This window comes from Stenella coeruleoalba (genome assembly GCF_951394435.1).
Source record: "Stenella coeruleoalba genome assembly, chromosome: 8".
Lineage (NCBI taxonomy): Eukaryota > Metazoa > Chordata > Mammalia > Artiodactyla > Delphinidae > Stenella > Stenella coeruleoalba.
In genome coordinates, this window is record NC_137154.1 from 37641807 (window position 1) to 37669076 (window position 27270).

The 27270-nt window shown below is 44.0% G+C and overlaps 1 protein-coding gene across 4 annotated transcripts; it reads left to right on the top strand.

The window, feature by feature from the left end:
- Nucleotides 1-1506: 1506 nt before the first annotated feature.
- LOC307191053 (serum amyloid A-2 protein) lies at nt 1507-27120 on the top strand (the record flags this gene model as incomplete). 4 transcript variants are annotated; one of them, XM_079930698.1, is made up of 4 exons in its annotated part: nt 21847-21919; nt 22493-22587; nt 24891-25029; nt 25420-27120. In XM_079930698.1, the coding sequence occupies exons 2-4, from the start codon at nt 22497-22499 to the stop codon at nt 25580-25582; spliced, it is 393 nt and encodes a 130-aa protein (XP_079786824.1). In that variant the 5' UTR covers nt 21847-21919; nt 22493-22496. The 4 variants fall into 4 exon arrangements, with proteins under 4 accessions (XP_079786827.1, XP_079786826.1, XP_079786824.1 ...); XM_079930699.1 differs by having other exon boundaries at nt 21878-21919; nt 22496-22587; XM_079930701.1 differs by lacking the exons at nt 21847-21919; nt 22493-22587 and adding an exon at nt 1507-1798.
- Between the last annotated feature and the right edge of the window lie 150 nt (nt 27121-27270).

Here is a 27270-nt window from a genome sequence, read left to right on the forward strand (position 1 = left end):
CTGAGTTAATTTATCAAAAACCCTTTGCAGAGTATCTAAAAAATGGTCAAATAAATAAATGAATAAAAAAAAGCACAATAATAGATCCATTATGTTAACATAAATAATATATTTTAATGAAAATAATCTTTTTCCAAAACAAAAAGATTAATAACAAATATAGTAGCTTTACATTTTTGAAAAGTTTTAAATATCTAGCTTAATAGAAGATAGCTGGATTCTCATGTCTGATCCTGCACTCAGTCTGTCACAATACATTATTTGGGTTGAAGTATAGAAAAAAATTCAACATCACACAGATATAACATATAGGTAGAAAACAGGAGAGCATTTTAATAGCATTTTATGATAATTCAGGCAATTCTTTGATATGATACCAAAACTTGACAAGTGGTAGTTTCTTAAAGGTCAGTTGCAATGTAGAAATCTCAACCCATATCAATGAACATTTCATACCCAGTACACTCATGAAAAAAATGAGAATGAAAAAGGAAAAGAATATCTTAGTGCTACTGTGAAAATAGTTTTGATCCCACAGACTCCCCTGAAAGGGTCTTAAGAGACCCTCAGGTTTCCCTAGAACACACGGTGAGAACTGCTGCTATAGATTATTGGTATTTAACCTTTATCAAGTCAAAAAGCCTCTCATTATTTTATAATACCTCCCTTTTTTGTTGTCATGATAGGTGCTGACCCATATGAAAGGCATGGCTGAGAGGCTGAGAGGGCTTTCTCTGCCCTGGAGCGGAGAGCTCAGCACAGGTACACAGCGTGGTGGAAAGTGCTCGGGGCACCCACGACATTCGGTGGGGTGGCCTGTCAGTTTTGAAGCTCAAGGGCTTTACACGTGAGTTCAAAGGATTTAATTTCTGACACATCTGCTGTCTGGTCCAGAAGGGACCGTCCTGAGGAAACGACCAGGAAAGCAAGGTCCAGGCTGGAGGAGTATCCTCTAACCACACACCTGCCAGCAGCCTGGGGGCCTCCTTCCTGGAGCTCCACACACTCTTCTCCACAGCCCAGGTGGCCCAGGCCTCAGCTCCTCCACCCCTGACAGTGGCCACCAGGCAGAACAGGCCTTGCTGTTTTCTCAGGGTTGCACAATGCGGAATATGACCTGTGGATGAGGACAGCCACTGGTCTCCAGTAAGTTACCCTTTGCAATTTTGTAGGAGAAATGACCTGCAGGGACTCTCCCCCAGGCGCCAGTCCAGCTTTCCTTCTCACCCAATGACCCCAGCAGGGATGGCTCAGTACAATTACAGCCACGTGTCCCCAGCAGGTCTGCTCCACCGGGTTCAGGTGAGAAAGTTCTCCACGGAGTGATTTCTTTGAAAACACTTACTTTAAATCTTCTCTTCTGTATTTGTCCTGAATGAGGTCAGTGCTGGCAGCGTGGTGCATGGGAAATGCTTTTTGATTAATTACAGGCTGCTTTAGCAAGACACAGCTACGTCCCAGCTGCTCTCTTCTCCACCATAGACACCTTGGTGACCTCTTAGACAGGCTTGGGTTCAGGGTTGGTGGGTTCAGAGCTGAGGGCTAGTGGCTCCGAGTGAGGTCCTACTGCAATGTTGCCTAGGTGGACCACTGAGAGTCTAATGAGAACAAGTGGAAAGAACAGCCGGGCTCTCCTCGACATACAAATCCCCAAGTGGGTGTACAAGGCTTGTCCGTGTCTCCCTGACCCTCTCCTTTCATTTCAGCACAATGAAGCTTTTCACAGGCCTCATTCTCTGCTCCTTGGTGCTGGGAGTCCACAGCCGATGGTTTTCCTTCCTTGGCGAGGCTTATGACGGTAAGGCTGGTGGAGGGGGGATGACACCCATGGGCCTCTGGGATTCACCATGAGCGCTCTTAAGGGTTGGAGCTACTGTCTTAGGCGGTGCTGCCCTATGTGGTAGAATGTGCCAGGTGTTTGGGGAGCTTTTTTTCAGACAGATTGAAAACCACAGGATTTATGTCGATCAGTCACTAGAGAAAGAACAGTCATCATTCCCAGCTGAAATGGAAGTTTGAATGGAAGACATAAAATAAGTCTTGAAATGGTACAGCATTTCCCTCAGACCAATTGCATGAAGGAGGATGGAAGCTATCCATCTATTTCCCCTCTCTTCTTCTCTCCCTCCACTCATTTCTCCCTTCCTCCCTCCCTTTCCCTCTTCCTTCCTTCCTTCCTCTCTTCCTCTTCTCTTCCTTCTTACCTTCCATTTCCTAATTGGATAATTCAGGGACCTTCAGCTTAGCTCTTGCTCCTGCTTCCTATACTCAGTGACACTGTCCCTGGTTCAGTCTGTTTCCTACCCTTTTATAGCCTTTTAACTGACAAAAAACCCGTGTGCGACCGGGGTGGGGAACCTAATAACATATCTCAAGCTTCCGGTAGGAACTCGGCCCTTATATGCACTTCAGGGTGAGCAACTCTCCTGCTTTGCCCAGGTCTGAGGACTTTTCCAGGACACTTTCAACGCTAACTGGGGCAGTTCCAGGAAAACAGGTGCAGTTCTGGTTAGGCTGGGACAGGTGGTCACCTACTTACCTGCAGAATACCTCCGTGAGGGAGGCATCTCCCCCCATGTGAAGGGGAGAAAACCGAGGCTGAGAGCAGCCGAGTCTGCTGCCCAGGGACTAAGTGCCAGTCAGCAGGTGGCAGGACAGAAGTTTGAACCCAGCTGTGCACGAGGCCACAGCTCTTGCTGGGCAGACTTGTCCCAGTGCCACTCCCTCAAGCTGGGGGCTTATCAATCTCAGCTGCATGTTGGATTCACCTGGGGAGCAGTGAAAACTACTGATGCCTGAGACCCACCCCAGAGAGTGTGAGGTAACTGGCCTGGGCTGTGAGGTAGGTCTCAGGGGACTTTCAGTACCTCCCCAGCTGATTGGAAGGTGTAACCAGGCTGAGGCAAAGACCCACTGCTCGAGGGCTTGCTTCCTCAGGCAGCCCACATCATCAATACCGTCCACTAGAAAGTCCTCAGGATGCCATTCACGTGCCTAACAGGCAGGGGAATCAAGTCACATTGAGCGCATTCGCGCAGCAGGAATACATTTCTTAGGCGTCAGGGCAGAGGTGCTGCATGTCTGCCCCTTTCTCAGAATCTGTCCTCCATATCACCTCCTCACTCACCCCAATCCCCTGGATCTCATCCTATGCGGCTTCCTTTTATAACAGTGGTTCGGGGCCAAGGGCAATTTTGTGTCCTGGAGATATCTGGCAATGTTTGGAAACACTTTTGGTTGTCCCACTTGGGGAATAGGTTGCCCGTTAGTGGGTAAAAGTGAGGGATGCTGTTAAACGTGTTACAATACCCAGGACAGCCCTGAACAGCAAAGAATTATCTGGCTTAAAATGTCAATAGTATGAAGCTGAGGAATCCTGCCCTATAAAGATAGCTCCCTTCTCTCCTTAAACGTATCACATGGAGCCCTAAGTGAGATGCAGTCCAGAGACGGCATCGTAGGGGCCCGACAACCAGGTCCAACGCAGCTGTGCCCCTCCCCCCATAACGACTCTCATTCGAGTTACCAGGAGCAGGAAACTAGACACAAGAATGCTCTGCTCAATCTATGGCACTCACGGTGCTATAGCCACAGGATGAAACTGAGTCAGTGGAAGATTTTTCATTCCTTGATTCTTCCCTAAGGTGTGTCACAGTTTTCTGTCCACCTGATAATCCTTTCTCTATGTGCTTTCCTCCCAGGGGCTAAAGACATGTGGCGAGCCTACTCTGACATGAAAGAAGCCGGGTACAAAGGTGCAGACAAGCACATGAGACCAGCCAATTTCAAAAATTCCGATAATTACTTCCACGCCCGGGGCAACTATGAGGCTGCCCGAAGGGGACCTGTGGGCGTCTGGGCTGCTGAAGTGATCAGGTACCAGGGGCCCTGAGGATGCAGGGATGGGTGTGAGAGCCTCGGACAGCCAGGAGGGGCCAAGCCCTGGAGAACTTCCTGTAGGGCTGTGGCCTCTCCTCCTCTTTGTGTAATTTTTTTTTTTTTTTTCCGGAACGAGGGCCTCTCACTGTCGTGGCCTCTCCCGTTGCGGAGCACAGGCTCCGGACGCGCAGGCTCAGCGGCCACGGCTCACGGGCCCAGCCGCTCCGCGGCATGTGGGATCCTCCCTGACCAGGGCACGAACCCGCGTCCCCTGCATCGGCAGGCGGACTCTCAACCACCGCACCACCAGGGACGCCCTGGCCTCTCCTCCTCTCATCCACCCTCACCCTCTGTGTCCTGTGTGGGGTCTGAGTGGCTGAAGAGCAGAGCAAGGCTGGTGGGACAGACGATTCCCAAGCCTCCCCCATGGGTGCTGTTCACCCAGCATAAGGGGACCCGCAGGGCTGAGGTGGGCGGAGCCCGGGCAGCCTCAGGCTTCATTCCCTCTTTCCTAGCTCCTGTCAGAGTCCTCGATTCCTTGGAAAGAGGAGAGATGGGGAGGGTGGGCTGTTGCTCGTCAGCCCTGGAGTAATCCCCTACCTGCCCTCCTCCTTTCCAGCGATGCCAGGGAGGATATTCAGAGAGTCACAGACCTTTTTAAGCATGGAGACAGTGGCCACGGACGGGAGGACTCGGAGGCCGACCAGTTTGCCAATAGATGGGGCCGGAGCGGCAAAGACCCCAATTACTTCCGACCTCCTGGCCTGCCCGACAAGTACTGAGCAGCCTCTCACTCTGCTCAGGAGACGACGGGGCTGTGAGCCCCCAAGGGCAGGGACGCTGAGCTAGTGAGTTCTCTGTCCACAGAAGCCAGCAGATCTAATAAATGCTTAAGAGATTGAATGTTGAAAACCGTGTATTATTCTTTGATATAAGGACAGCCTGTTTGTTCCCAAGGGGTGATGGCTGGACACCCACGTGAAGGCCGAGTCTGTGCCTGTGTCTTGGGTGTCGGGGCCACAATCTCAGCATCATACAGGGCAGACACCCTGCTCCACCCCTTCCCCTAATCAGACCCGCTCCCCTCCAGGCCCCTCTGGTTACTGTGGTGCTCTTTCTAGGCCCTTCTGTATTCAGGCCTCTTCACTCCCTGGCAGTTGGGTCCTGTCAGCTTCTCTGCCCTGGGGTCTAGTGCCCTTAGTGCGTCCTCAGTGGTGTCTGTGTGCGGGCAGGGGACACAGCCTCGGGACGACTGGATCGTGGAATCCTGCTCCAGCAGCTGCACCTTGATCTTCTGTTCATCTCTCAGCAACACCTACAAATCCATCTATGAACCAATTTCTGTCTGTGCCATCCAGAAGTGCCTCCAACGCTGTCTCCCTTCACTCTATATTCCTTGCCTGATGCAAGTGTCCAGGAATAAACATGTCCAGAAACGGAGGCATAGGGACGCCATCAAGATTAAGTATCAGGAGGTTTTGTATTGCATTGGATATGTATCAGGTCCTTGAGAAGAAGTCACTTTCCCTCCCTGGACCCTTCCCAACAGAGGAAAGCCAGCAGCATGTTACTCTTTTTCCAGTCATGCCGCATGGCTTGTGGGATCTTAGTTCTCCCCCCAGGGATTGAACCCAGGCCCACGGCAGTGAGAGCTCCAAGTCTTAACCACTGGACTGCCACGGAAGTCCCAGCATGTTACTTCTTACTGAGGAAAACAGTGTCTAATAAAAGGGGATTGGGCCTGTTAGAGCACAGGAATTATGAGTGACTCTATAAATCACAAATTCCTAGAGAAACCAATAGCCTTCTTCCTTGGATAAAAATTTGGTTTTGGTGTTTGGTTTTTTCAGATTACAGATTCCAAGAAGTAAAATGATCTAACACTTTAAAGAGTGGGGAACGGGGGCTTCTGTGGTGGCACAGTGGTTAAGAATCCACCTGCCAATGCAGGGGACACGGGTTCGAGCCCTAGTCCGGGAAGATCCCACATGCCGCAAAGCAACTAAGCCTGTGCACCACAACTACCGAGCCTGCGCTCTAGAGCCCGCGAGCCACAACTACTGATCCCACACGCCACAACTACAGAAGCCCGCGCGCCTAGAGCCCGTGCTCCGCAGCAAGAGAAGCCACCGCAATGAGAAGCCCACGCACCGCAACGAAGAGTAGCCCCCGCTCGCCGCAACTAGAGAAAGCCCGCGTGCAACAACGAAGACCCAATGCAGCCCCCAAAAAAAAAGAATGGTGAATAGACTTCTGTATCCAACTTTTATTTCAAGTAATAAAAAGGCTGATTATTAAATTTTTCCTATTTACAATAATTTGGAGAACTTGCTTTATCTAAACTTTGAAGTCATCCTTTCTCCTACTTCTCCTTTCTTTCCCCTCATTTTGCAAATTCTATACCTTCAGTACCTGGGATAGAAATCTAATAGTGAACATTCTCATAATAGGAGTCTCCTTACAACCTGGGGTCTGTTGAGACTTTACCACTAGAGCCCTAAACTCAGCAGTGCTTTGAGCCTGTTCTTGCCAGCCAATCTGCCACCACACTCTCCCTAATCCCGGTTACCCTGCTCCTGCTTTATTTTGTCAGACTCACTTTTCTGAGACACAGCCTCTACGTACTCCTCTGACAGTGCCTTCTGATGGGAACTGTATGAGAAAGTTCTCCTGTGACTAACTACCTTACAGACACACTTTTTCTTCCTCCTTGACAAGGAAGTTAAACTTGTCTTTCCCCTACAGGGATCATTTCATCATGAATCGTCTCCCCTTAGGAGTGCTCCTGAATCCCACTTTCAGAGTAGAAGTGTGTGCCGGTTATCAGTTTATTTACTCTGAGCTCCACGTCCACCCTTCTTTGCCCCGCTTGTGATACTGGAACCGGTAAACATTTCTCCCGTGCCAGCTGGGCACGGTGTTAATCTCTGTCCTTTCAGGGCGCAGGAGGGACGTTGTAGGACACAAACACTTCCTGGTTTGTGCTTTCCTTCTGCCCAGCTCCTGTGGTGCTCTTCTCTTGCACAGGACACCCAGTGACACTCACGCCAGGGAGGAAAATGTGCTTGTTCCTCACATGGGCAAAACCTTGCAGAGTCCAGACAGTCAGTAACAGCTTTCCCAATAAAGCACCACATTGAAAACCCTGAGTTCAATCCACATCACTCTTCACTCTTGCACGTTTTCCTCTTCCTCTTTATAGTCAGACTTGTTGAAAACCTGCCCATCTGCACTTTCTGATTCCTCGCTTCTGACTCACACTTGAACCCACACCAGCCTGTCCTCTGTCCCCACCACTCAGCAAAACAGCTCTGGTCACCACTGACCTCCATGTTGCCAAAACCACTGACATGTTTCTCTCCTCCTATCAGGAGGCCTCTGAGCCATGCTCAGCACAGTTGTCCTCTCCCTCCTTCCTGGAAGGTTCTCTCTTGGCTTCATAGTACCACACTCTCCTTTTGCTTCCCTTCAGTTTTCCTTTATCTCCTTAGCTGGGTCTTTTCATCTCCCCAAACTCTAAGTGTCCCTCAGACTTGGTTCTGGGCTCGCACTTTTTATTTCTCTGTATTCTCCCCAACAAGCGCAGCTAATAGTATCTACATGCTGACGCCTCTGAAACTTACATCTCCCCCTCAGAACCTGGTTTCCAAGCTCCATGCTTGTTTATCTGATTGGCCTCCTGAAACCTCTGATTGGATGGCTTCCAGAGATCTCACACTCTGCTTGTCCAAAGGAAACGCTCATCTCCGTCCAGAACTCTTCACCCCCAGGCCACTCCAATTCAGCAAATGACACGACTCTTCCCTCTGTGGCTCACCCCAGATATTGGGGAATGTGCTCGATGCTTCCCTTGCCTTTACCTCCACATCCAATCCACTAGCAAGCCCTGTGATTCTACTTCCAAAATTCATCTCTAGCCCATCAGCTTGGTCTCACGTGCACCTCCACGCTCCTGGCCACACCTGTTCTCACCTGGGTTCCCGCAACAGCTGTCTCAGTAGTCTCCCCATCTTCATGGCTTCCGCCTCTGCTTAAGTGTGACTGTATAGTTTATCATCTAAGCCAAGTCACTTTCCATTGTGAAAGGGACATTATTGATAATTATACCTGGATGACAGGAATAAACTGGAACTGTCTTGGGCAAAAGAGAGCATGTAGTTAATTACCTCTCAGTCTAGCATACAAACTATACTCAGATCATGTCTCTCCCCTGCTTAAAATCCTTCAATGGATTCCCATGTCCCTTAAAATATAATCCAGGTGCTTATCATGGCTTACAAAGCCCAGTGTGATCTGTCCCTGGCCACCCTGCAGCAGCATCTCCTGCCACCCCTTCCCAAGCTCCCCACTCTCCAGTATCACCAACAAACCAAGATTTTCTTTGGCACAGGACGTTTGCAGGTGACATTTTCTCTGCCCACATACTCCTCTGCTCGCTTTTCACAAGGATGGGAATGTCTCACCTGTGGGGCTCTCCCGAATTCACTCTTTCTTGAGAGAGGCCTTCCTGGTCATCCTGGCTGACTCACTCTGGTTATTCTTTACAGTTTACCAATTTTTAACATGTGGGATTCTTTTACTCAATTTTTGGTTTATTCTTCTAATTTTTGTTTGGGTTTTCTTTTGGTCCATCTTCCTCCCTTGTATTATAAAATCAGTGAGAGAAGTGACCATTTCTCTCTTGTTCACCCCTAATATCCAGTACCTGGCATATAATGGCATCTCAACAAATGCTTATTGAAAATGAATAATTGACCTAATCTTTTATTTTACTCATACAAGAAAGGTTTTCTTTCAAAGAAGGTCAGACTAGTTATAAGGAACAGGAAGGCGCTAAGGAAGAGGGAGATAAGAAAGGTAAAGAAGAAGGAATAAGAGCAGAGTCAAGGGGAAGCAAGAGGCAGAGGGATCAAACCCACAAAGGATGGTTAACCCCAAGGGGAGCAGAAACTTCTCTGGCTCTGAGAAAGGAACGAGGGTGAAGAGAGTGGGGTCAGGGGATGCAGCACATTTGAGATGGACGACAGGGACCTGCAGGAATCTGGTTGTACCTGCTCTTGCTGTAGGTGAGTGTCCCCAGGACTCGTCACACTCCAGTGCGTTCGCCCGTTTTCTTGTCTGTCTTTAGAGCCGGTAGGTAGGGAACCCAAGGGCAAAGGCCTGTCTCTTTTATTGTGTGTTGTCATTGTATCCACAGTGCCTGTCATAGGGCCTCACAAATAGTAGCTGCTTTATACATATTTGTTGAAATGAATGAATAAGGTCTGAGAAGAGTATTGTTCAGAAGTGGACAGAACTGGGGGGAGGGTTTGGGAGTTGTAGAAAGTATGGATGTGGTTTGGATCTGCAGAATGTGGTAATGAGTCACTTTGAGGTGACTACTAAATCTGTACAAATATCATACTCACACCAGCCAAAATGATATAATTTTACTTCATCATAGAAAATATTCAGTTTTCTCCAACGATACTGTGCACACTCCCTCATAGAAATGAAAATGAGGAACGCCATGTGCAAATAAACTGTTAGTCGTTGTGGTAGCTGATGAGAAGCCTTGGGAGAAATAAATGAATATTTTGAATTTCCAAAGTACTGTGCTGATTATCAGAGGGGCAAGTTAGCAGAGAACACTCTGTGAGACTAGAGGAGGGGAAAAAGGACACACTGTATTTCTCTGAGTCTAAGACCCCTAGACTGAAAGATGTGTTACTATTTATACACCACCAAGAAAAAAGATGCTACCATTTAGATTCAGACATAATGTTTTCTCATCACTCTGAATTTTTACTTTACACGTACTGAGAGAGTTCTTTTAAACTTAGACATAGATTTTAATCTTACATCACTCTTGTGTATAAACAAAAAGGAAAGCATACACAAAATTAATCCTAAAGCAATGACAACAATTTCATGAGTGCTGCCTGGTCATTAGTGAATGTAAGACACATCCTAATTTCAGAAATGTATAATCAAGAAATGTGTGTCCTAGAAATGATGAAATATGAGATATAAATGTAAACCTATGCAAGTTCTCTCTCTCTCACTATATTTACTGAGAAGAAATAATAATAAGCTTTGAGCTATTATTAATCATCAGGTGTGATGGGGGTGCTCCTGAGGTGAGGTTCAGCTTCATACCAGCCCCTCAGCTATGGAGGACCTCCCCAGAGAGGAGCAGGTTATCCACAACTGGTCCTGATGATGGTCCATGTTCCGAGCTCCCTCCTTACCTGAGGTGTCACCTCACCTGGCGCAGCACTGCCTTTATTCTAACCCCAGAATGACTGAGGGCCTCTTCTCTTCCTGCAGAGATGGCAGATGGGAAAGAGCTCACCCCATCTCCTTCCTAGTCACACTCCACCACTGCCTCTTTAAGCTCTGCTGGCATGGGTGCTCCAACCTTTTAGAAATCCCCAGAACAGTCACCGGCTCCTACACATGTCAACTCTCTCAAGAACTCCCTCACCGTACTCCCTTCTGCTTTGATAGGGGCACCAGAATGAGCTGGGAGTGTTTGCAGTGAGCACGCACCCAGCTGAGAACTGAACAGGCATTCTTCTATTCTTCTTGGCACCCTGAACCAATGTGAGGAAATCACCTATCTCCACAAATACTGCACTCCCCACAAGACTGACGACACTGCCGTCTCTCCCTCCCTTTCCTCTGGCGTTTCCTAAGTGGACCAGAGGTGGAATGGGTTGGAGAGGTGTTGATTGCAGAGGCCGGCACTGCTGCCTCTTTGTCAGCCTTGGGAGTTTACTGAGGTCTGGCCCTGCTTCCTGGATGCCCTCTCTAGGATGTGGGGTTCTTGGAGCCGCTGTGTCCTCAGCTGTGGGTGATAGAAAAGAAGCATCACTCAACAGCCTGTTTTTCACTCTCGGGTGCATAGGGAGCCCTTTCACCATTCTCTAGTTTCCCAGGTTTGCTTTTTGAAATCTGTAATTATGGGAAAGAAGACCCAGGTCCTCTCTGAGGACAGTGTGCTTTGCTTACACACACATTTATTACCTGTGGAGTCCTGTCAAACCACTCTGTTTAAACCGTAGTTGCAAAATCGCCCGTCAATGACCCACTGATACGTTTCCTGAAAGAGTTGGACAAATGGGCAATAACTCAGGCTGGCCAGCGTGCCTAGCTCCTGGACGATCTGACCTGGGAGGGAGCCAGTGCACTGAGATCATCCTTTATTCTCTGCAGGGTGGACTTGGGACTGTCCAAAATAGTCTAACAAAGAGTCTCTAAAAACCTCAATTTATCCTTCCAGTAAAGATGCCTGCAGAACTCATTCGTCCTTTTATTCACTATTCAACACCCATTTAATGATCCCCCCAGTATGTGGCAGGAACTGTTCTGGGCGCTGGGAATCTGAGATAGACAAGATCAGTGCTCTCATGCGGGTAACATTCCACTGGAGAGGTATTATTAAGCTAATCAGTATTTAATGAAATTGAATTAAAATATATTGTCCAGTTACTTGTTTATGTGCTAATAACGGCTGCCAAGTTCAGGTGTCAACTCTATAACCTACGGCTAAGAATCCAAACGCCCAGGCTTCACAGGCTGGATTTGAATTTCGGCTTTGCCACTGACTGTGGTAGGTAAGGGTAGTAACATGCAAAAATGATTATGATAAGCTGTGGAGTGAAAAAGCAGAACATAAAACGATAGTGTTATATCACCCTGTTTTTGTTTATGGGTTCATATGTCTACATGCACTGAGACAATAGATTGGAAACATGACGTTTCTACAGAGGTTCTTCCTGCACACCGGTCCCCCACCCCCACCACCGCGCCCGCCCCGTCTAGGCTGATGAAATTCGTATTGCTTTTATTTTCATTTTTATACTTATTTTAAATTTTTCGATTTTCTTCAGTGGACATGTTTGTCCAATAAGATTCATTAAGTCTGCCTGTGTCTAGGCATTTTCCTAGGTACTGAGTATGATGATGAAGAAAACCAACAACCCAGTTCCTGTCCTGATCGGGATTCCAAGGATGAGATAAGGAAAAACAGCAAACGTCCATTTATAATATAGTTGACTTGTATATGCCTCTCTCTCTTTACACACACACCTCCCCACAACAACACTAAATGTGCAAACACATACGTACACATAAATAACGCACCGAAACGAACAACGATTATAAAATAAGAATCGATAAACCTGTCAGAGTCACATAAAAAATTTATAATGGAAGATAAGAGGAAAAAAGATGTCCCTAATCTTTTTTCTGCTGCGGCCTCTCCCGTTGCCGAGCACAGGCTCCCGACGCGCATGCTCAGCAGCCATGGCTCACGGGCCCAGCCGCTCCGCGGCATGTGGGATCCTCCCTGACCAGGGCACGAACCCGCGTCCACCTGCATCGGCAGGCGGACTCTCAACCACTAGCGCCACCAGGGAAGCCCAGATGTCCCTAATCTTTATGTGCCATATTCCATCTGTTAATAATCCTATTCTGACCTTTTCTTTTCCATATGATTTCTTTTTCTCTCAGGACTGCATCTCTTTCAGTGTTAAACAATGTGTTTCCGGCACTTGACCTTGAAAACTATAGGCCCTACTCGTCTCTGGCAAAAGAAGTCTCCTCAAGATAAGAAATAGAAAATGTTCCCTCTCTCCTGGAGCTGCAAGAATAGCACATAGGATCACAAAAACTGTATCCAGAAAAGTTATTTCTAACAGAGGAGTTTTTTAAAACAACAACAACAACAAAAGAGACATCAGAGATTGTCACTGTGTCCTGTGAGAGCAACCCTGTAATACTTTATTTATTATTTAGACACTAATCTGTGTATTTGAAGCAAAATTCTTTTTTGATGGAAGCTTTTAGACTGGAAAAGTGGATAGCTGGGTCATGCCAAGGCAACGGCACTGAGCTATAGAAACCCTCAAAACTGTTGGAGGGCATATGGGCGGGCTGCCCTCCTGGACAGCAGAGTGACACTTCACAGTGAAAACAAGGATGTGCACGCCAGCAATATCACTCTTTTGATATACGTGGCACATTGCGGATGTCATCTTTTTTCTGGTCTAATGCATGTAACGTCTGCTTGTTTCATTTGCATTTTTCTGGTTACTAATGATTTGTGCATCCCTCTGTGAGCTTATTACTTCTAGTGTGTTGTCTGTAAACTATGTTTTGTGTACCTTTCACCCATTTTTCTATTGGGGTTGCCGTCTTTTTCTTAATGATTCACAGAAGTTCCTTGTATATTTGAAATATTAATCCCTTGCCGTAATTTAGACGTTGTCTTTTCCCATTCTCTATCTGAAAATAAATTCTTAATTTTCATGTAATGAAATACCATTTTATGTCTTGTGTTTTGTGCTTTTGAAGTTTTATTTTTTTCTTTTTCTTTTCTTTTTTTTTTTTTGTGGTATGCGGGCCTCTCACTGCTGTGGCCTCTCCCGTCGCAGAGCACAGGCTCCGGACGCGCAGGCTCAGCGGCCATGGCTCACGGGCCCAGCCGCTCCGCGGCATGTGGGATCTTCCCAGACCGGGGCACGAACCTGTGTCCCCTGCATCGGCAGGCAGACTCTCAACCACTGCGCCACCAGGGAAGCCCGCTTTTGAAGTTTTGTTTAAGAATTTTTTCCTCATCTCTACATCACAAATATATTATTTGATATTCTTTTCTATTAACTTTATAGTTTTACCTTCATGTTTATGTATTTAATACTTCTGGAGTGAACATTTGTATACGTATTAGGTAAGGATCCAGTTTTATTTTTCTCTTTCCAAAACTATTAAGTAACCCATCCTGTCTTCAATGATTTGTGATGTCTCCTTGATCGTATACTAATGTCCTATATGTGTGACCCTAGCTCTGTACTCTCTATCCTATTCCATTGGTCAATATATCTTTTGTTGAGCAAATACTACTGTTTTTTACTGTGCTCTTCTGTACATCTTAACGCCTCATACGGTAAGTGCCTCTTCTTAATATTCTCCTTTTTTAGGATTGACTTTTGTATGCATGAACCTTTACTTCTTGATATGAATTTTGGAGTAATTTTCTTCAGTTCTGGGAAAATTCAACTGGAATTTTCATTAGAATTGCATTAAATTTGTGGATTAATTTGTGGTAGAATCAACATGTCTACAATATTAAGTCATCCCATCAGTGAGCCAGGAACTTCTCTCCATTTGTTTGAATCATCTTTTAAGGTGTTTGTTAGAGGTTTGAAATCTCCATGTGGTGCTGTGTATTACTGGTGAAACCAGTCCTTAGGAATTTTATAGTTATGTTGTTACCATGAATTGTTTCTTATTACTAATCATATTTTCCATTTTGTTATTTCTGCTATGGAGAAATGATTTGGCTTTTGGATCAAGTGTTGGGCAACCTTATTAAATTCCCTTAGTAATTCTATAGTTTGTTGATTTTGTGTGCTTTTTGAGGTTGAAGATTATACTAACTGCAAATATGACGGTTTCATCTCTGCCTTTCCAATCCTTGTATCTCTTACTTTCGAAATTTTCTGTGGCATTGGCCAGGGCTTCCAGAGCTGTGTTACACAACAGTGGTGATCGTAGCATTCCTTTTCTCATTCCAGATCCTGAACGGCAATGAATTAAAGGTTTTTCCATTAAATAAAATATGTGCTGTAGCTTTTTGGCAAATAACCTTATAAAATTAAGAAATTTCACTTTGATACGTAGTTTTCTAAAGGATTTTTAAAAAGCAACCATAAATATGCCTTCAGCTTTATCAAATGCTTTTTAAAAATCAGTTGAGATAATATTATTTTCTCCTTTAAGCTATCATTGTGGTGAATTACATTGATTCTGTAATGTTGGCATTCCAAGAATAAACCGCACTCAATTATGAGGCACCTTTAATACTCATATTTGGTTTGGCAACACTATGCTGTGTTTTGAATTTTTTGCACCTTTGGAATTGAAATGGGACTATTGTTTTCTTGTACTGTCCACTCTCGTTTTAGAACCAAGTTACTCTAGCTTCTTTAAAATGGCTGTCCAACTTCATTCTTTATCGGTTTTCTACAACTATCTGTGTAACATAGAATTAACTGTCCCCTGAGATTTTAGCAGACTGTCTTGAAAAACCATCTGGCTTTAGTGGAGGAGACTGGGAGGAGAGATCTTTGACAACCACTTCTACTTATCTAATACTTATTTGTTTTCCTAAAGATGTCTATGTCTCTTTGCATCAAAAGGATGCTTACTTAAACAAATAACGCTTGAGGGTGTTGGTTCATCTAAATTAACAAACGGTGTGTCACCAGTAAGTTGATTATATGAATATCTGAGAACAGTGACTCTGTATTAAGCCCAAATTTGAACAAGGAAAGGGGAACTCAGATTAATCTCATTTCGGTCTATATAGGGAATCTCTGTCTCTGTGAACTGGTTCTAACCAGCTCAGAATAATGCTGCTGAAGAGCTTTTATGCTGAGAAATGCTATAGTCGTTTAAAGGTAGGATAATTATTGGGTTTGGTTGTGTTGCAGTTATTGTTGTTGGGTTTTCTTGCCGCGCCATGTGACATGTAGGATCCCAATTCCCCCACCAGGGATCAAACCCACGTACCCCGCATTGGAAAAATGGAGTCTTAACCACCGGACCACCAGGGAAGTCCAGTCATTGTTGTTGTTGAATGCTGTCTTGTGGCTTCTGCCAGAAGAATGCAGGTGCAGTCTTACGTGTGAGCCACCAGTGGTTGACTGAGAGGAGAAACACGGTAGATCTGTTCTCTTAAATGGCTGTTTCTAGGTTTGATAGTGAGTTGTGTTAGACTTGTGTGTGATTCTAGGAAGTCGGTCATTTCTTTATGACACTTGCAGTCCAGTGGAGGGTGTCTTCCCGCACTCTTGGAGCATGGGAAGAGTGAGAAGCCCCCCAGAGCAGAAACCACCCACCTCCTAGCAGGTTGCCTCGCCTCAGTATTAGGGAGCTGCTGCCCTCTACCAGATAAACATATAGGCAAGTGTAGGTCCTGGTCTCAGGAAGCTCAGAGCAGCTGTGTAAAAAATGTTTCCTTTTCTGATGTATGCGTTTGCCCCCCATGTTTGTTTTCTTGGGGAGAAAATGCAGTCATATAATCAAGAGTGTACACAAGAATTTACTATTTCTTAAGTTGTTTGGATGTAATATCTCTTTTAATCTCCCTGAGTGAACTGAAGGATAGGGAATGGGGAATCCAGCCTTTCTGGTGCTGAAGCTGTGTATTTGCAGAAGCTGCCCTTGCCTCAAGGATTGGTTTGTCAGTGCCTAGAAGAACAAAGGAAAGGACCTGTGGAACTTGGAATTAGAAGTAGTCCCAGGCATGTGCTGGGAATTAAGAGATGGCTCTCTGGAAGAAAAAACAAAAACACTGACTTGGGCTTCCCTAGTGGCGCAGTGGTTGAGAGTCCGCCTGCCGATTCAGGGGACACGGGTTCGTGCCTCGGTCCGGGAAGATCCCACATGCCGCGGAGCGGCTAGGCCCGTGAGCCATGGCCGCTGAGCCTGCGCGTCCGGAGCCTGTGCTCCGCGACAGGAGAGGCCACAACAGTGAGAGGCCCGCGTACCGCAAAACAAAAAAACAAAACAAAAAAACCCCTGACTTAAGTGTTTGTCAATTTCCATGGTGTAAATACTGCCACCACGGCTAATTTCAAAAGACGAAGACTTAACAGTTGGCTTGCAAAATCCCTGAAAATGTAACAGCTAGCTCTCCTGAGCTAGTATGAGCTGATTCCAGCGCACCAGAAGGTAATCCACTTCCAAAGGGTAGAGACTACCAGCTATACCTTTGAAACTAAGTTGAAAGTTTCAAAGATTTCCCAGGTGAAAATAAGTAGCAAACCAAACTCTTTTAAAAAGCACTGGCTTTGGACTTCCCTGGCAGTCCAGTGGTTAAGATTCTCAGCTCCCAATGCAGGGGGCACGGGTCTGATCCCTGGTTGGGGAACTAGCATCCTGCATGACGCACAGCATGGCCTAAAAATAAATAAATAAATAAAAAATAAAAAGTACTGGCTTTTTAAGAAAACTCTCTTGAGAGAAAAATTAAAGTTTACTTCCCACAGTGCTTGCAAAGATAGCTACGTCATAGGTTATATATATTCTGTACCTTGAGCAAATACATTAATAAGTTATAGAAGTTGGTTGTCAGAGAATGAATAAGATAATTTTCCACTTTAAAAGATGGTTCTTAATTGAAAAAAAGCTACAACAAAGGTAAGCATTAGTGTTCATCAAAAGATACCATAAAGAAACTTTTTAAAAAAGCAAATTTATTAGACAACTTTGCAGTTGCTGGGATTAAACTTATTACTCTAAACATTGATAAATAAAGGGAAAGAAAGCATTTTAAAAGAATTAGTGCAGGCTGCACATTATAATTTTGTTGAATCGTAAGTTTGTTAAATATAAAACCAAATACATTACTCCCATGAAAATGACTGAAAACATGAAAATAAAAGCCACAAGCTGGGGGAAGATATTTGTAACATACATAATCAAAAAGGCTTTATATGAAGTATATAAAGAGCTCCTACTAATCAATAAAAAAGGAAAAGGAAATAAATATAAATTTCACAGAAGAAAGAGTACAAATGGCTCATCAATATGTAAAAATGGGCAATCTCATCGACAATCAGGAAAACACAAATTTAAACTACAATGTGATACTATTTATCACTCACCAACTTGACATAAAAAACAAATATGGCCTAGGATGTGGAGCAAGGGGGCCATGTATCCACTACTTGTGGGAATATAAATATATAAAATATAGAAATATGTATTGTAAATATATATATATAACCATTTTGGAAAGATAATTTGGTATTACCAACTAAGGTTCAACATAATCATATTCTATTTCACTTCTAGGTCTCTACCATTTGAACTCTTGTACTGGAATATTTGCACAAGATTACCAGAAGCAACTCTGTAATAGCGAAACAGAAAAAACCCAAATGTTGAAATAAGCTGTGTTACATTCATGCTTGGCAATAGTCTTCAGCATTGAAAATGGAAGAACTACTGCAACAGTCATCAACATGCCTATGTCTAAAGAACATATTGTTGACCAAAATAAGCAAATGACTAGTGAATCCATACAATAGAAATCTATTTACAGAAAGTTCAAAAACTGGAAAAACCTTAAAAATATATTGTTTATGGATATGCATATGTGATTAAAAAAAACAATTTTAAAAAAAGCAAGGGAATGATAACACAAAGTTTGGGAAGGAGTTTACCTTTGGAGAAAGGGCAGGGAGAAGCATGCAGCAGAGAGTGGGACACAAGCGGCTTCTGCGGTATTAGTAATATCCTGTTTCCTGGGTTGCTTGCGGGGGGCTTCCAGAGGGGGGATACTTTAAAAGTTTTAGATGGTAAAGTCCTATATTAAGTTTAATTATTCTGCCACTGATCCTTCAAATGAACAAAATTCATAAATTCTAAAACTGCTCAACAAAAGATACGGTCATAGCACACATTGTTTCTTTTTTAAAAATTTTTATTGAAGTATAGTTGATTTACAATGTGGTGTTAGTTTCAGGTGTACAGCAAAGTGAATTGGTTATACACACATTGTTTCCTAAATCATTCTAGTAATTTCCAAATAATTTGTTGATTTTTTAGTTGGTGTGTGTATTGTCTGACACAGCTGAGACTAGTCAAGTGATGCCCTTTCTGTGCCATGATTTGATATGGGGTAGCAGTGTACTCTTCAATACTCACCCATCAAATTGAAGTTGTTGTATGATGTGTAGTCTCAATAAGTGGAGAAAGAAAGGGTCCATGGTGCCGAATCCTTTCTGTACCCTGTAAGGTAACATGTTCAATTAATTAATGCTGGGATATAATTGACATAGAACATTATATTAGTTTCATGTGTACAACATGATGATTCGATATTTGTATATAGAGTCGGCCCTCCATATCCATGAGTTTCATATCGGAGGACTTAACCAAACTTGGATCTAAAATATTTGAAAACCAAAATTTCCAGAAAGTTCCAAAAAGCAGAACTTGAATTTGTTGTTCTCTGGCAACTATTTACATAGCATTTACATTGTATTAGATATTATAAGCAAACTAGAGATGATTTAAAGTACATGGGAGGAAGTGCTTAGGTTGTGTGCAAATACTATGCCATTTTATATAAGGGACTTCAGCGTCTGAGCATTTTGGTATCCACAGGGGTCTTGGAATGGATCCTCTGCAGATACTGTGGGACAACTGTATTGTGAAATGATCACCACAAGAAGTATAGATAACATCCATCACCACACATAGTTACAATTTTTTTCTTGTGGTGAGAACTTTTAAGATTTATTCTCTTAGCAACTTTCAAATACACAATACAGTATTATTAACTATAGTCGCCATGTTGTACATTACATCCCCAGGACTTAATTATTTTATAACTGGAAGTCTGTACCTTTTGACGCCCTTCACTCCTTTTACTCATCTCCCACTCCCTGCCTCTGGCAACCATTAATCTGTTCTCTGTATCCATGAGTTCAGCTTTTGATTTTTTTTAGATTCAGCATATAAGTGAGATCATGTGGTATTTGTTTTTTCAATTTTCTTAAATTTACTGAGGCTTGGTTTGTGACCCAAGATGTGATCTATCCTGGAGAATGTTCCATGTGCACTTGAGAAGAAAGTGTAATCTGCTGTTTTGGGATGGAATGTCCTATAAATATCAATTAAATCTATCTGGTCTATTGTGTCATTTAAAGCTTCTGTTTCCTTATTTATTTTCAGTTTGGATGATCTGTCCATTGGTGTAAGTGAGGTGTTAAAGTCCCCAACTATATTGTGTTACTGTTGATTTCCTCTTTTACAGCTGTCAGCAGTTGCCTTATGTATTGACGTGCTCCTATGTTGGGTGCATATATATTTATAATTGTTATATCTTCTTCTTGGATTGATCCCTTGATCATTATGTAGTGTCCTTCCTTGTCTCTTGTCACATTCTTTAATTTAAAGTCTATTTTATCTGATATGAGTATTGCTACTCCAGCTTTGTTTTGATTTCCATTTGCATGGAATATCTTTTTCCATCCCCTCACTTTCAGTCTGTATGTGTCCCTAGGTCTGAAGTGGGTCTCTTGTAGACGGCATATATATGGGTCTTGTTTTTGTATCCATTCAGCAAGCCTGTGTCTTTTGGTGGGAGCATTTAATCCATTCACGTTTAAGGTAATTATGGATATGTATGTTCCTATGACCATTTTCTTAATTGTTTTGGGTTTGTTTCTGTAGATCCTTTTCTTCTCTTGTCTTTCCCACTTAGAGAAGTTCCTTTAGCATTTGTTGTAGAGCTGGTTTGGTGGTGCTGAATTCTCTTAGCTTTTGCTTGTCTGTAAAGCTTTTGATTTCTCCATCCAATCTGAATGAGATCCTTGCTGGGTAGAGTAATCTTGGTTGTAGGTTCTTCCCTTTCATCACTTTAAGTATATCATGCCACTCCCTTCTGGCTTGTAGAATTTCTGCTGAGAAATCAGCTGTTAACCTTATGGGAGTTCCCTTGTATGTTATTTGTCGTTTTTCCCTTGCTGCTTTCAATAATTTTTCTTTGTCTTTAATTTTGCCAATTTGATTACTGTGTGTCTCGGCGTGTTTCTCCTTGGGTTTATCCTGTATGGGACTCACTGCGCTTCCTGGACTTAGGTGGCTATTTCCTTTCCCATGTTAGGGAAGTTTTTGACTATAATCTCTTCAAATATTTTCTCAGGTCCTTTCTCTCTCTCTTCTCCTTCTGGGACCCCTATAATGCAAATGTTGTTGTGTTCAATGTTGTCCCAGAGGTCTCTTAGGCTGCCTTCATTTCTTTTCATTCTTTTTTCTTTATTCTGTTTTGCAGCAGTGAATTTCACCATTCTGTCTTCCAGGTCACTTATCTGTTCTTCTGCCTCAGTTATTCTGCTATTGATTCCTTCTAGTGTAGTTTTCATTTCAGTTATTATATTGTTCATCTCTGTTTCTTTGTTCTTTAATTCTTCTAGGTCTTTGTTAAACATTTTTTGCATCTTCTCAATCTTTGCCTCCATTCTTTTTCTGAGGTCCTGGATCATCTTCACTATCATTATTCTGCATTCTTTTTTTGGAAAGTTGCCTGTCTCCACTTCATTTAGTTGTTTTTCTGGGGTTTTATCTTGTTCCTTCATCTGGTACATAGCCCTCTGCCTTTTCATCTTGTCTATATTTCTGTGAATGTGGTTTTTGTTCCACAGGCTACAGGATTGTAGTTCTTCTTGCTTCTGCTGTCTGCCCTCTGGTAGATGAGGCTATCTCTGGGGTTAATTTTTAATGCTCTTGTCCTGAAGGGTTTGCTGCCATCTTCCTATTTTCTGTTTCAACTATGTTCCGTGGCAAGTGGTCTGCACTTTACAATCACCACGAAGCTAGAGAGCCCGGGACCGCCTTGCCTTCTGGTCGCGTTCTCCAAGGGGCCGCGACCACTTAAAGACCGGCAAACCGAGCTCGATGCGCGTTCTACCACCTTCCCGCCCCCGATGCGCTTCTGCCTCCTGATGACTTACACCCGCAGGTTTCCTGGGTTTCTATCTCCTTCCTTTCTGACTCCTGTACCCTGGGGTCCCAGCTTCATCCTGAGCTGTCCCTTGCAATGGCCCCGTACTGCTCTTCCTTTTGCCCTGTATCCTCACATTCTTTAGGCAATCAACTCTCTTTTTCTAATATTGATTACCCTTCATAGCAAATGTCAGTACATTATTGTGTGGGGAAAAACACCCTTCCCCACCAGGAGTGATACTGGAAACAGACAGAAGCAGCCCAACTTGCTACACTCTTGAAACCTGCCAGATTGCACAATCCAGGAGAATTAGATGTGTGTGAAGAATAACGCTGCTGTTTTGAAATGCTGTCAAGAGGAATTTCCCAAATCTCTTTCTTTCCTGTTTGGTTTTTTTTCTTTTGGTTCAAACCTGTCTTCTCATTTGCTCCTCTAGCCAAGTGTCAATATATAAAGCACCAGCTCCATCTCCCAGGCAGGCAGCACAGGCAGCTCAGCTTTGCCAGGAGCCTCAGCAGGCAGGCACAGCCAAAGGTGAGGTGCTAGAACTTTCCCAACTTTTCCTCTTTGGAGATTCTCTCTCTTCACCAGCATTCTTGTGCTGCAGCCCAGCCCTCTGCTTCCTTCCTGAATCCACTATTCTGACAATCAGAATTCACCAGCTGTGAATACTTTGGGTGGGGTAGGGGTTCCATATGCTGCTTCTGTGTGAAGTCAGTGATAGGCAGAGCAAGCATTTGTAAATGCTCGTGCCTTGTTTACCTCATCTCATATTACAGAGAGGTATAGTGCCCAGACTCCTCATGCCTTTGGGAAACTTGCTGTGCAGCTGGGTTTCAGGGCTGATAGGGGATGACCGGACTGGAAATGGTTTATACTAAAAGCCCGTTGCAATCCCTCACACAGGAAATCATTGGGATTCCAATGAGACACACGGAAATGAGAACTGGATCCTCTGTAATGCTATCTGTCTATCGGCTATATATTGAGATAAAATTCAGTGGAGTTTATTTTTGGAATGCAAGGGTGTATCCACATTACAAAACAAGAACAAGAACAAAAACCCAGACCTGTCATCCTTGTTTGTGTCTGCTCATCTCCCTGCAGCAGGATGAAGCTTTCCACGGGCATCATTTTCTGCTTCCTGATCCTGGGCGTCAGCAGCCAGAGATGGGGTACATTCCTCAAGGAAGCTGGTCAAGGTAAGGATCAAAGGATGGGTCAGGGGAAGGATGCATCTGCAGCTCCCAGGATTCACTGGAGCAGAGGTCACATCCCCACAGGGCAAAGACCATAAGAGGGAAAAAAAGGAGCTTGGTTTCCGTGGTAGCACTTCCCCAGGTTTTTCTGACCAGCTTTGCACCCTTGGGATTCCCAAGCCCGAGGTCACATAGAGTTTGGGCCCCAACTTTCAGCAGGAGTGAGGAAGAGATCTGGATTCAGGAGGTGCATGTTCCCTAAATACAAGTGGGGCTCTGCTGCCCCCTCGTGGGCAACTAGGGATGGCTCATTTCCAAGTCTCAGGTACCATGAAATGGGTGCATTAAATGGGTGGGGAATGTTCACCCTCCCCATCCACTTAATAATTATAACTAAAATACCTGAGCTTTTAATACCTGCTAGGCACTGTTCTAAGAGCTTCGCATGCATGAGTGAACTCCTTGTCATCCTCAGGTTTTAATCCTTTAGTCCTGCAATGTTGGTACCATTATCCCTTACCAGAGAAACTGAGGCACCAAGAAATTAAGACACCTAACAAAGTCCTCCAGCAGAGCGGGATTTAACCCAAGACACTGAGCTCCCCCAGACCTTGCTATTAACCGAGGTATTATATGCCTCCCAGACAAGAGTACACGTGGGAGAGTGAGGGATTTGTGAACACATGTCCTGCTCTGTATCTGAGCAAATGGCAAATAGTGGGGATGTGGTGCCTCTAGAAGGCAACTTGATAGAGCTCCTCTCCCCACCATAAATGGCACAATGAGTTACCTTGACAATGGTTCTACTGAGGCTGAGACCTGGCCAGAAACTGATAGCAAGAGATATGTACCTCACTAGCCAGAGTGAAGTAGCAAAAATTTGTTTATTTCACAAAATTATTTTGTGTTATTATTTTTCTGTGATAGTTACTGAATAATTGTTTTAAGAGTTTGCTGGCCATTCTATCTAAATTCTCACAGACCCAGCTAAAAATATTTTTTCATCCCTTAGGTCAGTGTTTTTCAAAGGGCTGTTCTAGGGCCACGTGCATGAGAATCACCCGTGGTCTGGGGTGCTTTGTGGAATGCAGGTGCCTGGGGCCACACACAACCCTTCCCTTGAATCACAATCCCAGGGGTTGAGACTGGAAATCTGGCCTTTATTAAGCACCCCAGTTGATTTTTATGCACACTGAAGTGTGCACAGTACCTCTGGTTTTGCTGACCTTAGGTGAGAAGATATGCCAGGCATTTTGGAAATACTTTTTAAGAAAGTCTGGACTTCAAGGATCTATTTAAATCAGTAACTCAGTGGGAATAAGTATAGTAGGAATGTCATAACTCTCAACAAAACTATCTTTCCAAATGCCAAACATGACAAATATATAATATGAAGATAAGTTTTCTCATAGAGTCATCGTATAAACCCTGATTATAACTCTACATTGGATTTTTCTCTTTGTCCTGATAAGTTTTTTTTTTTAACTTTGCCATTTAATTCTAGCTGATCAGAGTCCTTCTGTCCATAACTCCCTGCTCCGCATCTTCATTCTTTTTCTTTTTTTTGTCCCACTCTTCCTAAAGAGTAGAGAGGGCATAGTATACTGAGCACCTACAAAGTTTTAGCCGTTAAACCTGTATTTCCTCAGTTCTTCTGTGTAACCACTCTGAGGGAGGCAATACTCCTCTATTTTATTGGAGAGGACACTGAACTTTATTTAGAGCTGGTGTGTCAGTTGCCCTTTTTCTGCATCTGATTACCCTGTTTCTTCAAAGCTGTCTTAAGGAACTCACATTTATCACCTGCTGATTGAATTTTGACAGTTGGCCAAATATGCCCCGGACTTTCAGATGTACTCAGGACCGAGTTGTCCTCACTTTGTCCACAGGGATGGATTTCTCCCCTTGACTAGGTTGGGAGCATCCTATGTCTGCAACCTCCCTCAGAATCGCCTTTGTTCTCAACCTCTGGTCAGAGGGTTTCCTATATCTTTCCAGGTAGAGGTCCATTGTACAACCAAACATCCCTTAAAGAGCATCCGACCTCCTCTTCACACACAACCAAAAACGAAGTACCAACAGACTTAGGATGGAATCAAACAGAGTAAAACTTGCATCACGTATGATTCTCATAACATTAACCCAGGGAAGTGAAAAGTAAAGGAATATTCATTTCAAGCCAATATAATAATCTCCAAGGGCTTAGTCAAAGGCTGAAATCTGGACCCAGTGGGAGGAAAATGTTTTCTTTCTCTATTTTGCTGAGACGTGATCATGTTCATATCATCACTTTCTTTTCCTGCCAGGGGCTAAAGACATGTGGCGAGCCTACTCTGACATGAGAGAAGCCAATTACAAAAATTCCGACAAGTACTTCCACGCCCGGGGCAACTATGACGCTGCCCAAAGGGGACCTGGGGGCGCCTGGGCTGCTAAAGTGATCAGGTACCAGGGGCCCTGAGGATGCAGGGATGGGTGTGAGAGCCTCGGACAGCCAGGAGGGGCCAAGCCCTGGAGAACGTCCTGTAGGGCTGTGGCCTCTCCTCCTCTTATCCACCCTCACCCTCTGTGTCCTGTGTGGGGTCTGAGTGGCTGAAGAGCAGAGCAAGGCTGGTGGGACAGATGATTCCCAAGCCTCCCCCATGGGTGCTGTTCACCCAGCATAAGGGGACCCGCAGGGCTGAGGTGGGCTGAGCCCGGGCAGCCTCAGGTTTCATTCCCTCTTTCCTAGCTCCTGTCAGAGTCCTTGATTCCTTGGAAAGAGGAGAGATGGGGAGGGTGGGCTGTTGCTCGTCAGCCCTGGAGTAATCCCCTACCTGCCCTTTTCCATTCCAGCAATGCCAGAGAGAGTATTCCGAGACTTACAGACCTTTTCAAGCATGGAGACAGTGGTCACGGACTGGAGGACTCGAAGGCCGACCAGTTTGCCAATGAATGGGGCCGGAGCGGCAAAGACCCCAATTACTTCAGACCTCCTGGCCTGCCCGACAAGTACTGAGCTGCCTCTCACTCTGCTCAGGAGACAGGGCTCAAGCAAGTGGAGACAGTGCTGAGCTAGGTTGCTGTATTCTGTATCTGTAGTTCTTGATAGTTGATAAAGAGCACATAAAAATGTTGAACAAATGCTTGTGAAATCCAATTTGTCCTTGGCATCTGGAAACAGCATATGACAGTCTTCTTGGGAACATGAGCCTATTTAATACCATGGGGATGATCAATAAACATCATAGTTTTTAAAAAGGAGATAACGCACTAATAAACAATAGTAATAATTTGGGGTAAAACTTCACAGTCATCCACTGGTATCTGCAGGGGATTGGTTTCAGGACGCCTGCAGATACCAAAATCCGCAAGTACTAAGTGCCTCATATAAAATGCCATAGTATAGTTGACCCTCCACATCCGCTGAGTGGAACCGACCCATGTGGAGAGCAGGCCAGCTGTATGTCCAGAACACAGACTATACTGTATAAACCATATATGGACTATTATATGGACCAATTATCAGTCCATAACTCCCTGTTCCAAATCATGGAAAAGATAATAAGAATACCATGAACAACTTTGACAATAAAGCTTAAAACTTGATAAAAATCAACAAATTCTTAGAAAAATACAACTTACAAAAACTGACTCAAGAAGAAATGAAAACTTGGATTATTCTATAATTATTGTAAAAGATCAAATCTTCCCCCAGAGAAAACAACAGTCCCAGATGGTTCTATAGACAATTTAACCCTTCAAGAAAAGAAATGATTGTTTTTTTATACAAACAATTCTGCCCAGTAGAAAATATCCCCATCCTTTCTGTGAGGGTAGGAAAATTTGACACCATGAAAATCGAAGGAAAATTCAAGCAGTCAGAACTTTACAAGACTTGCCTGGTGGTACAGTGGTTAAGAATCTGCCTGCCAATGCAGGGGACACGGGTTCAAGCCCTGGTCTGGGAAGATCTCACATGCCCTGGAGCAACTAAGCCCATGTGCCACAACTACTGAGCCGTGCTCTGGAGCCTGTGAGCCACAACTACTGAGCCCACACGCCAGAACTACTGAAGCCCGCACGCCTAGAGCCCATGCTCTGCAACAAGAGAAGCCACTGCAATGAGAAGCCCACGCACTGCAACAAAGAGTAGCCCCCACTCACCCCAACTAGAGAAAGCCCATGCACAGCAACGAAGACCCAACACAGACAAAAATAAATAAATAAATAAATTTTAAAAACTAGGTAGCTAAAAAAAATAATAACTTTACAGAATATTACCAATAACAAGTTGTGAAGCTGAAAGAAACTTTCAGCCACCGATAATTTCCTAAACTACCAATTATAATTTTTTAAAATTTAAACTATGCTAAAGACAGAATTACTTATTTTTTGTTACAGAAAATGTTCTTACAAGGTCACTGTTATATAAAAAAATGATCAAAGAAACGTCAGCAAAAAGTATATTAAAAAAGGGTTGTAAATAGGCAGAGCACAGAGGATTTTTTAGGGCAGTGAAACTAACTACTCTGTATGATACTATAATGGTAGATATCTGCCATTATAAATTTCCAGAGCCATAGAATGTACAACACCAAGAGTAACCCTAATGTAAACTATGGACTCTGGGTGATAATGATGCACCAATGTAGGTTTGTGAGTTGCATCAAATGTTGTACATTGTATCTGGTGGGGAATGTTGAT